The sequence below is a fragment of the Miniopterus natalensis genome, chromosome 15 (genome assembly GCF_054644295.1).
Source record: "Miniopterus natalensis isolate mMinNat1 chromosome 15, mMinNat1.hap1, whole genome shotgun sequence".
Taxonomy (NCBI): Eukaryota; Metazoa; Chordata; class Mammalia; order Chiroptera; family Miniopteridae; genus Miniopterus; species Miniopterus natalensis.
In genome coordinates this window covers 32,815,735-32,826,918 of record NC_142095.1, presented here as the reverse complement: position 1 = coordinate 32,826,918, position 11,184 = coordinate 32,815,735, and the positions used below count along the sequence as shown (strand labels likewise).

Here is an 11,184-nt window from a genome sequence, read left to right as displayed (position 1 = left end):
AGCCAAGTCCTAAGGGTTTATTTCTTTGGCACAAAGAGGACAGTCAATCTAGACAAGCGAGCCTCATCACTCCACAATGGGGAGTCTAGACCCCGTTTGTTTGGGCCCCTGAAACCCGTTCCCCAGACCTAAATCCGTGCATATCCACCCTGTATTCCGCGTAAGTCACACCTCTGTGCAAATACCTGCTGGAAAAAAATAGATATTTAAAAAACAAAAAACGGGGGTGGGGTTCACTCCTGTCTGTCTCCGGGAGCAGCAATCAGGTTCAGGCCCCGGGATGCCAGTTTTTCAAGTGCTCAACTGTCCCAGTCAGCCCTACCACATGGTCACTGAAGGCTGGGCCCTGGTGCTGCAGCAGCTGGGGTTGGCTCAGAGCTCTATGGTGTCACTGGAGGCGCTGCGCGAGTCCCCTGGCTTGCAGCGAGGCTGGACCTCACTCGGGGCTTCCCCGGGCCGGGTGGGAGCAGGGGCTGGGGCAGGTAGCAGTTGCACCGTGCTGGGCAGCTCATCTAGGGGCAGACTGTCCACGGACGACAGCCCGTGGCGCCACGGGTTCCAGCTGATCTTGAGCGAGCCCCGGGAGAAGCTGTCCATGGAGCTGCCAGAAGCCCCCTGTTCAGGCTCGTCCGCTATGTGTGGTGGGACCGGCCCGCGCACGCGCACGTCGCTGAGCGACCGGCAGCGGCCACGAAGGAGCGAAGAGCCCACTCCATCGAGCTCGGCGTCGGAGTGGCTGCCCCTGCGCGGCCGCAGCGCGCCCCCAGGCGGCGGGGAGGCCAGGCCACGCAGGCCGCATCGTCGGAACACGCTGTCTCGCACCAAGTGCTCTCGGAAGAGTGCGGCGTCGATGCTGCGGCTCAGGTTGATGGGTGAAGGTGGCCGCAGGTCCAGCTCGCTCATCGAAGGCGCGGGCCCCACGCTGTTACGGGAGAGTCCGGGGCCACCCTGAGGGCCACGGCCCAGGGACGCAGCAGAGCCCCAGGCTCCTGAACTGGGTGTGGCAGGCGCCCCCCCCTCCGCAGAGTTGCGGATGAGGCTCTTGCTGATGTCCAAGCTGCCTGCGCCAACGCCACTGGGCCCTGCATAGCAATTGTTGGGCCGCTCTGGCACCTCGCTTTTGCCGGAGGGCGCAGGACACGCCAGGCGCAGCAGCTTAGCCCAGCACGCATGCTCTGTGGGCGGCCTGGGCCGCACGGCGACCATAGCAGCCACGGCCAAGGCGAGCGCCCAGGTGAGCTCCAGCAGGCGCAGCCAAAAATGGACTCCCCACCAGGCCCACGAGAAGCGGCCCACGCGGCCTGGGCCTGGGTACAGCCAGAGGGCGGCCGCCAGCTGTAAGCCACTGGTCAGCAGCCCCAGCGCTCCCGCCACTGCCAGCAGCCGCGGTCCCGGGCTAGCATTCCAGCCCCGCGGCCCATCCAGCAAGCGGCGACGGCACAGGCAAAGCGTGCCCAGAGCCACGGCTGCGCCCCAGGCGCAGGAGAAGCCCTGAGCCAGGAGGTTGAGCGTTGGCTTCGACGACAGCAGGTCTGTAGCGAGTAACTCCACACCGTGAATCAACGCCATTACTCCTAGCAGAAGCGGGTTCTGCAGCTGCTGGGGCAGCCCGGCACCCAGGCCGAGCAGGGTCAGGGCTGCCAACGCAGTGAGCAGCAAGGGGAAGGGTAGGTTGTAGAGCACCAGGCCGGCGCGTAAACCCAGCCGCGCCTGCGAGCCGTAAGGGTCCGCGAGCATGTAGGCAGATCGCATTCCCGATGCTAGGAGCACCAGCACTGCAGCCCCCAGTGCCAGCCAGGGCCCCGCAGGGGCGGCTGCCAGACAGGCCACTGCCAGCAACGCCGGCAGCAGAAAGAGCACCCCCACCCCGTAGACGTGCAGCTCCCAGGAAAAGCTCAGCACCCGCCGAAGGGGACCCCAGCGCAGGGGGGGTGCAGTGGCGTTGGCGGGAGGGCTAGAGGCTGGGGCTGATGCTGTGGAGCTGGCTGATGGCTCCGGAGGGGGTGGCTGTCCCAGGGCGCGCTGCGTGGTGACCCGAATGAGGCCCCGGCGTGAAGTAGAGGGCGCCTGGACTGGGGGTGCTGGGGGATGGCTTTGGGGACGCCCCGGCCACTCCTCGGCTTCGTCTGCAATAATAACAATATTAAAATAGCCCTTTGTAAAGTATTTTGATTTTCTATTAATCCCTAATGTGATGAGCAAGTTATTTAACTTTTCCAAGCACATCTGTAAAATGGGGGTGTCGCAGCATCTACCTCACTGGATTGTGGTGAGGACTGAATGTTTAGCATAGTGCCCAGCACCCAATAAGTGTTAAATAGATGTGAGCTATCATTTTTATTAATAATATACCAGCAGTTCTCAATATGGGCTGCATATTAGAATCACCTGGAGACCAACTGAATCAGAGTTCGTGGGAATTTTTTAAACGCTCCTTGGGTGATTTGCCAGAGTTGGAGAATCATTGCACTAAATACATCCATGTTACATTTAAGAACATTCTAGCTCCAAAAGGTCAAGTGACTTCTTCCAGAGTATCCAGTGAGAATTAGTTTATTATCCCAAGTTGTTTGAAGGAGATCCTAACCAATTCCTTTAAGGAGGTGTTTGATCTCACTTACTTCCCACCCTCCCGTATGGACTTCACACAGGTTCTTAATTATTAAACAGAGTACCGGCTCTCCCCAAATCCCCAGCCATGCCCTCACCTGGCTGCAGGGCCTTCCCAGGGCTCTCTGTTTGGTTTGTAGCTGGGCCAGGGTCCGAGGGGGCAGGGATGAGGGACTTGGGGGTACCTGGGGCCTCCATCGCTCCTCTCACTCGCTGGGGAGAGATGGGGTCTGCTCCATTCATTGCCGCTATCTCTGAAATGACAAAAGTAGTCATCACTTTGCCTGACCCTCCAGGGGTCCCCAAAGTCTAATCCTCCCAGGAGGGAGGCACAATCACCCTTATTTGCCAGAATGAGGAACATGGGACCCAGAGGGACCAGAGGGCACAAAGAGACTGGGGCATCCAGCTGCCATGGAACACTGCCCCTCCCAGCCCTGCTTGGCACCCTCATTTTGGTACCCACCTGGCTTGGGCTGCTCATCAGGAGTCTCTGAGGCTGGAGGACCTGAAGGTTGGGGTCCTGGTGACCCCTGAACATCAGGGAAGTCAGCCTGCTTCAGTGAGGGACTTGGAAAACTGACTGCCCAGATCTCCCCACCTCCAGCCTTCTTGGGGGGCTTATCTGGCAGCTCCTCAGCATGAGGAAGGCTTCTGGCCAATGCCAGATCTGGCTGGGACCCAGGCTCCTGAGTGGATGCCACCTCAACTGGGGATACCACGCCAACTTCAGAGGCTGCTGGATCCTGTTGGGTGAAGAGGGGGCCTTGAGCTGCCTCCTGTAAGTCTTCCTCACCCCCACCCTGTTCTTCCAGCACTGGCCTCCTGATAGTGCCAGAGTGAGGTGCAGAAGTGTGGGGAGGACCCTGGTGGGCTGAGGTGGATGTCTCTGAGACCCTGGTCTTGGCTTCAGCAACCAGACCCTCATCTCTAAGTGGTAGCTGTCCCACTTGGCCTCCAGGCTCCCCTGGGGAGGGAGGAACTGTGGCTACCCTGAGTTGGAGTCTGGGAGTTGTGAGGATAAAAGTGAGATGGGGGGAACCCACTGGATGGGGTGCTGGTGCATCTTGCTCCAGAGGCTCCTGTGAGTCAGGAGGTCCTGTCCAGCCCTGAGAACTTGGCCCTTGAGCCACCTGGAAGTCATCAGTTACTGGGAGCCCTTCTCTCAGAGCTCCCTGAGCTGCTTTAGGTCCATGCAGGGCTGGGCCAAGAGGAGAGTCTTCAATCCTCTCAGGCACCTCTTCTGTAGGGACCTGGAGGACACTGGAGTTCCAAAGGCTCTCATCTCTGGACTTCTCCCAGAGGAAGGCTTTGGGCTCTGTGCCAACAGGGCCCTTGGGGTGGGCTCCTGGGATCAGGTGTGGTTCCGAGTCCTCTTGTGGCCTGGGAAGGCCCCTGCCCAGGGCAGGACCAGCCCCCAGGGACAGCAGCAGCAATAGCAGCAGGAGGCCACGTACATGGCCCCATGGGCCCGTGGCCATGGTCCACTCTAATGCCTGGGCCTAGAACCCTCAACTTCCAGTCCTCATTGGATAAGCCTAAAAAAAAGGAGGGAGGGATGACATGTGAGGGTTAGGGGCCCCTGTGGCTGACCCAAGGGGGCTGGTGGAAAGAATGAAGAGCAACATGAGGCTGGTCCCCGTCCCCCACCCCCACCTTTCCCCCCTTCCTGGTCAATCTCTTTGTGCTGCCCAGAGTAACCTTTTAAAACTTCATTTCTGGTCATGCCACTTGCCCTGCTTCAAAACCTTCAGTGGCTTTGCCCTCAGGAGAGAACTAAGACTGTTTCCTGGCCTTCCAAGGCCACACCAGGCTGCTCATCTATCTTTCAACCCCTATTGGACTGCCTGACACCCATGCCTTTGCTCCTGTCATTCCCTCTGCCTGGAATGCCCTCTCCCCTCTCCTTTACTTGCTGAAATCCTGTTCTTGAAGTCCCAGCTCAAATATCAGAGAGGTGGGGAGAAATAGGCCCCTGCCTTTGAGGAGAGACCTGGGTTTGAATCTCAGCTTTGCCAGTTCCTGGGTGAGTTACTTTACCTTTTTGCATCAGAGTTTTCCCATCAGTAAAATGGTTATAAAAAAAAGTAACCTAATTCTAAAGGCCTCTTATAAGACTTACATAACAAAACACATAATGGGTCAGGGCTATGATAGGAGCCTAAGTATTAGAGCCCTTGTACTTTTCCCTTTGTCCAGGACGCTTTCTTTCCCACCAGCTTCCTTAACTATTTCAACAAATAACAGGAGCATATACTATGTGCCAAGCTCTGGGGATAAAGCAGTGAACAGGACTGGCAAGATTCCTGCCCTCATGGAGCTGGCATTCTAGGTAAGGGACAGACAATGAATGATGTTAAATAAGGTGAGCTATGGAGCAAAGAAAACAGGATTAAGAGATAGAGGGATGGGGGGCTACTTTACACAAGGAGTGTCGGGAAAGCCTTTCTGAAGTGACATTTAAGCTAAATGCTGAATGAGAAAAAGGAGCCAGCCATTTGAAGATATGGGGGGAAAGCATTTGGCAAAGGGAACAGAAAGTGCAAAGGCGAGTTCAAGAAATAAGGAGGTTAGTGTGGCTGGAGCTCAGCAAATGAAGGAGAAAGTGCCAGAGGGAGATGAAATCAAAAGAGCAGGGCTAGATCATAAGAGGACTGGTAAACCATGGTAAGGCTCTTGGATTTTATTGTGTCATAGGAAGCCAATGGAGATGTTAACCATGGGAGTTCCATGATCTGATAAATGTTTTAAAAGAGGGAGAGAAGCCAGCATAGAAAGCCAGGTAAGATATGACAGTGGCTTGTTTCAACATAGATATTTTTCTCCTCGACACTCCAGCTCTTCCCATCACCCTGGTCACAGAGTGTGGGAATCTCCTGTCTCCTACACTGGCCCGAGGCTTCTCAAGGGCTGTATCTGCATCTTCCATTTCTTGTCTCCAGCCCCCCCGCATATGACTAGCCCCAGATATATATTCCCTAAAGGTTCCTCTTCCTGAGAGTCCCTAGCTGAGCCAGGGAGGCAGGAAGGACCCCACAGCCAGAAGAGGGGAGGACATCCTAGGCCTGGGTGTGTTTAGGGGCAGAGGCTCTGCTCCTTTCCTCTGGGAAATAGCTGTGCCCAAATCTCCCTGACTCCTAACCCCTGATGGCCTACAGACACCTTGAGAAGCCAATGGAAATTCCAGACTCTCCCCAGGAAAATGCCCAGGCTCACCAAAAGTTGTGGACAATTTCAGGGGGTTCAAAGACCCCTTAAACGCATCCCCCAAACTGAATTTAGAGTCTGCCTTAAATCCTTGTTGGCTTATTTCTCAGACATTCACCAAGCCCCATGCTCTGCTCCTGGCCCAGGCTAGGTGCTAGGGACCCAAAGAGAAGCCTCAGTTTCAGCATCGAGTGGAGATGACCTGAGGGGGAGTGACTGAAGGGCCCCTAACAGGAGTAGTCATTAATAACAGTACTCCTGTGTTGAGCTCTTACCCAGTTAGGCTCCTGTGCTAAGCTTAGCTGCATGTCCTCCATCTCATCCAACCCTTCCGACACAAGCAGGTGTGGGAATACCCATTTCACAGGGGGAGAAACCGAGGTTCAGAGAAGTTGAGCAACTCACCCAAGGTCACACAGTCATACTAAGGGTTGTGAAACCCGCCGTGGCTCATTTTGCACAGGGAGTCCAAAAAGCTTTGCAGAGGAGACAGCTGAGTTGGGCCTTCAGTGATAAGCATATGCCATCTGCTCACCACCCCCATTCCAAGAGATGTGGGCATCTGCGGACAAGGAGGGGGTTGCCCAGCACTGGGTTCCAGCTGCTGGAGAAATTTTTTTTGGGGGGGGTGGTTATCTCCTTGCCTCAGGGAGTGGAGAGAGGGCAGCGCAGGGCAGCCTCCGGGAGCTGGAACATCTCAGGTTACCTCTCCTCCTCCTCTCCCCTGGCTGCGCGCCTTCCCGCAGTGTCCCGGGTGGGGGTGGGCTCTGGTGCAGGCCCTTCTACTGATGCCCGAGACCGGGGCTGCAGGCCACGCTCCCTGCCTGCGCCCGGCCATCGCCCCCTCCCTCTGCCAGCTCCTCACCTGGGCGTCGCGCAGGCAGCCCCCGCGTTCACCTTGCGCGTGTCCCAGCGCCGCTCGCAGCACCGCTCGCTCACCGCATCCTCCGCGATGCTCAGACTTGGCTAACAGAGCCCGGCGCTGCCGATCGGAGCCCGCCCACAGCAACGCCGGCCCCCTTAACCCTTTCCCCTTAGGGGTGGATTCTTCTCCTAGTCCGAACCTCCCAATTCTCCGAGATTCTCAGGGCTGAGCGGGGACCGAGGTCACCTCCAAGGGATGTGGAAAGCCCTTCCATGACACCGCTGGAAATGAGGCAGCTGATTGATCTCCGTTTGCACACCTCAGGGGATGGAGAGCTCACTTCCTTTATGCTCTATACTTATATCCTTATAAGGATACATACATACCTATAGGTAAATCCTATCTATGTATATCCTTCAGATATTTTACCATGTGCAGCCACATATATATTTTAAAGAGAAATGAGGTCATACTGTACATATTGTTCTGTAACTTGCCTCTTCCCTTTCCCTTTGCAATAATATATCCTGGCACATTTTCCATGTAAATTTCTACAGATGCATCTCATTTCTTGTATCTGCTGTTGAGAACTGCAGCATATCGTCAGCCTGTAATTTTTTTTTTAATCGTCACCCAAGGATATTTTTTTCCATTGCTTTTTAGAGAGAGTGGGAGAGAGAGAGAGAAACATCGATGTGAGATAGACACATTGATTGGTTGCCTCTGTCGATGTATCTTATCCCTAAATATCGGAAAGTAAATAGGGGTTAATGTGACTTTTATCTAATTTTGCTTTTCTATTTACCAATATTCTATACAACCATGTATTTCTTTTGTGATCAGAGATAAGAATGGCAAATGTCACTTAAAAAAGAAAGAAAGCCCCACCCAGCGTGGCTCAGCGGTTGAGCATCGGCCTAGGATCCAGGAGATCCAGGTTCGGTTCCCAGTCATGGCACATGCCCGGGTTGCAGGCTAGGCTGCTGATCAGTGACTCTCTCATCATTGATGTTTCTGTCTCTCTCTCTCTCCCCCTCCTTTCTTCTCTCTGAAGTCAATAAAGATACATTTAAAAAAAAAAAAAAATGAAAGAAAAACTTTTCTAGGATTGAGCTGAACTCTCCCTCCCAGTGTTTTCCTACCTCTGACTCTCACAGAAAAGCAGCTGAGGGCTCAGTTGTGTCTGACATGCTGTGTGATTTGAAGAGTGTTCAGTCTCTAATAGCTGGTAAATAGTGGGCCAGAATCCAGCTTTTCTGATTCTGGGAGAGTGTTTGGGCTTTTCCCATTTTAGCATATCATCTGATCAGTTCTATTGTTTTCCTTGTGGAAAGCTCTTCAGAATTGTAAAGCGATCTCTCGTTTCCCTAGAATTTCTCTCTCCAAGCCAAACATTCCCTGTTCTTTCAGCCTTTCCTCAAGGACAGGATTCTGGGCTTTCACCATTATGACATCTCTCCTCTTTTTGCTTCTTACCAGGTCAATAATGTCCCCTTTAAAGCATGACTCTTGGAATTGAACTCAGTTGGGAATAAAGCTGAACTTTCACCTTCCCTTTCTTAGATTCTCTTCCTCTGTTAATATGGCCTCACACTGAGTTAATGTTTCTGGCAGCCACATCATTTTGTTGCCCATGATTGACCTTGTAGGCTTTCCACATCTCTCTGTGTGCAGTTGGTTTCTTGACCCTCAGCGTAGCAGTCTACCTTTTTTAAATGTTTATTTTATCTTGTTGGATCTAGCCCGTTCTGATCTTGTGGGAGGTTATTCGGATCCTGGTTCTGTATATAATAGATAATTAGCATTTTAGGGCATTGTCCAATATCTGTTTTTCTTCCTGACAGCATCCTAATTTCTTTGGGGAAACTATGTATTTTTCCCGTGTGGGCAATCCTGATGGGAGGACATTTCTGGGGGCCTATTAACAGAAGCTGAGGGGTATAGATCCCTTCTCTTAGTGCCTCCTGTGAACTCTCTGGTGAGTCTCCTTTGGGGATGTCAAGATTCCCTCAGCAGGCTCAGAGTTGGCCTGGTGCTCTTCCTCAGTGTCACCGCATTCATGCCCCTGCAAAGTCTCGCTGGCCTAACAGTGCCCAACCCCCCAACCCAGGCAGCATCATCCAGCTGCTCCCTGGCTCCCTCTTTGGAGCCAGGAGCCTCAATCCCATTGTTTTTCCAAACCATCAGTTGGTTGGGGTTTTAAGAGTCCAGACAAAAGCAAGAGAGATTATGATCCCTTTGGCCAGAAGCCAAGAAGAAAGTTGATCTTATGGAAAGAGGAGACTGGCTGGGGGTGGAAGTAAATGTTAGCAGGGAACATGGAGTGTTAGGTATAGGTGAGGAGAATCCTGGCTCCAAAAGGAGCTCCCAGCGTCATCCTGGAGACTCAGGGCAGGGGATGGCTGGGAGATGATTCCAAGTATATGGGAGATGGTCAATAGCTCCATTTACCAAGCACTCAGTCAGCCAGGAGCTTTGCTACCCACCTTACACACATTATTCTTTTTGAGTCATCACAACAACCCTATATATTATTATGCTCTCCTTTTTACAGCTAACAAGGTGAAGCTCAGAGAAGTTAAGTAATTTGTTCAAGGTCACACAGCAAACAAGAGGCCAAGCTATAAGTCTGACTTAAAGAGCCAGTGCCTTTAATGGTGATGACACCATCCTGCACCTCTGAAAGAGCCTCAGAAAGAGGAGAGGGGAGATGAAAACCTCAGGCCTCCCAGGTGATCCCTGCTGTGTTAGGAGTTTGAGTCTATGAAAACAGGCCTCCAACTTGGAACTCTGTTGAAGGAACTTAAACAGTGTTGAGAGTTGTTGGGAGCTCCCTCCCAAAAGTACCTTGGGAGCTCCCAAAGAAAGGTGATGAAGCTGGCTGTGATGAAGTCTCCTGCTTAAACAATGCCCAGGACAGTTGGCTGACATTTTCTTTCTGGCTGGTTGCTCTGGTGTAAGCAAAGAAACAAAAGGCAGAACAGGTAGGAGATGGTGCAGCCTGGAGAACCTTCTCTATGCTGTGCCCGCTGTCCTGAACTTGGAGGGCTTGGAGAGTCACATTCTTTCACTAAACTGGCCAAATTAAACCTCAAGGGTTCCCGGAGTCTTAACTCATTCTTTCTCAGATTTTAGCCTCCTCAGATACCAGCTAAATGAAATTAAACTTTTAAAAAAGATTTTTTTGTTAACAAATCTGATCGTCTGATACACACTTAAAAATTAGCTGTTCCCTGTTCCGTTCCCTCTCACTTCCAATTCCTTTCAACTTTTTGGTATTTCTGATTATTTCTCCTGGTTTTATATCTTTTTTCTAAGCATCAGACTTACACTGCTAATGTTAAGCGTTGTTTGTTTTTTCAGTTTTAAATTTTATCTGTTGACTACTACTAAGAAATACAAAGATTGAGCTCTTATATCACTTTCTACATTTTCCTCTACCTCTCTTGTTTATATGATTATTCTGCATTTACAATACTAGAACTGCAAAACAATTATTCAAGCTGATTAAACAAATATTCAATTAGTATTCAAGAGGTATACTGTAATTATAATTCCTTTGATAGGTGGTCTGTTTTTCCTGGGGTAAGTATTACTTTTGTGCGTATGTGTGTGTAATTGTTTTTATTCCCATCCTCCCACCACTCTCCCCTTTGGCAACCATCAGCTTGTTCTTTATGCGTCTGTTTCTATTTTTTTGTTGTTATATTTTGTTCCACATGTAAGTGAAATCATATGGTGTTTGTCTTTCTCTGCCTGACTTATTTCACTTAGCGTAATACCCTGCAGATCCATCCATGTTGTCAAAAATGACAAAATTTCATTCTTTTTTATTGCTGAGTAATATTCTATTACAATATATATAATTATATATTCTATTCTATTATTATATATATAATTTGCAAATATCTTCTCCCATTCAGTAGATTGTCTTCGTTTTGTTGATGGTTTTTTGCTGTGCAAAAACTTCTTAGTTTGATACAGTCCCATTTGTTTATTTTTTTGTTTCCCTTGCCCGAGGAGACATATCCAAAAAAATATTGCTAAGAGCAATGCCAAAGAGTTTACTGTCTATATTTTCTTCTAATTTTATAGTTTCAGGTCTTACATTTAAGTCTTTAATCCATTTTGAGTCTTTAATATGATGTAATAAAGTGGTCCAATTTAATTTTTTTGCATGTTTTTCTAACACCACTTATTGAAGATATGGTCTTTACCTCGTTGTATATCCTTGCCTCCTTTGTCATAGAGTAAATGACAGTATAAGTGAGGATTTATTTCTGGAGTCTCTATTCTATTGATCGATATCTCTGTTTTTATGATAGTACCATACTGTTTTGATTATTGTAGTTTTGTACTGTAGTTTAATATCAGGGAGCATGATACCTCCCACTTTGTTCTTTCTCAAAATTTCTTTCACCATTTGGGGTCTTTTGTGGTTCCATATAAATTTTAGGATTAGTTCTAATTCTGAGAAGAATGGCATTGGTGTTTTAATAGGA

At 50.5% G+C, this 11,184-nt stretch overlaps 1 protein-coding gene across 1 annotated transcript; it reads right to left on the bottom strand.

The window, feature by feature from the left end:
* Positions 1-2: 2 nt before the first annotated feature.
* Positions 3-6,398, bottom strand: PRRT3 (proline rich transmembrane protein 3). The gene is made up of 4 exons (XM_016209941.2): positions 6,223-6,398; positions 3,077-4,148; positions 2,709-2,864; positions 3-2,126 (listed from the first exon to the last, which is right to left on the bottom strand). The coding sequence occupies exons 2-4, from the start codon at positions 4,089-4,091 to the stop codon at positions 373-375; spliced, it is 2,925 nt and encodes a 974-aa protein (XP_016065427.2). The 5' UTR covers positions 4,092-4,148; positions 6,223-6,398; the 3' UTR covers positions 3-372.
* Positions 6,399-11,184: the final 4,786 nt, after the last annotated feature.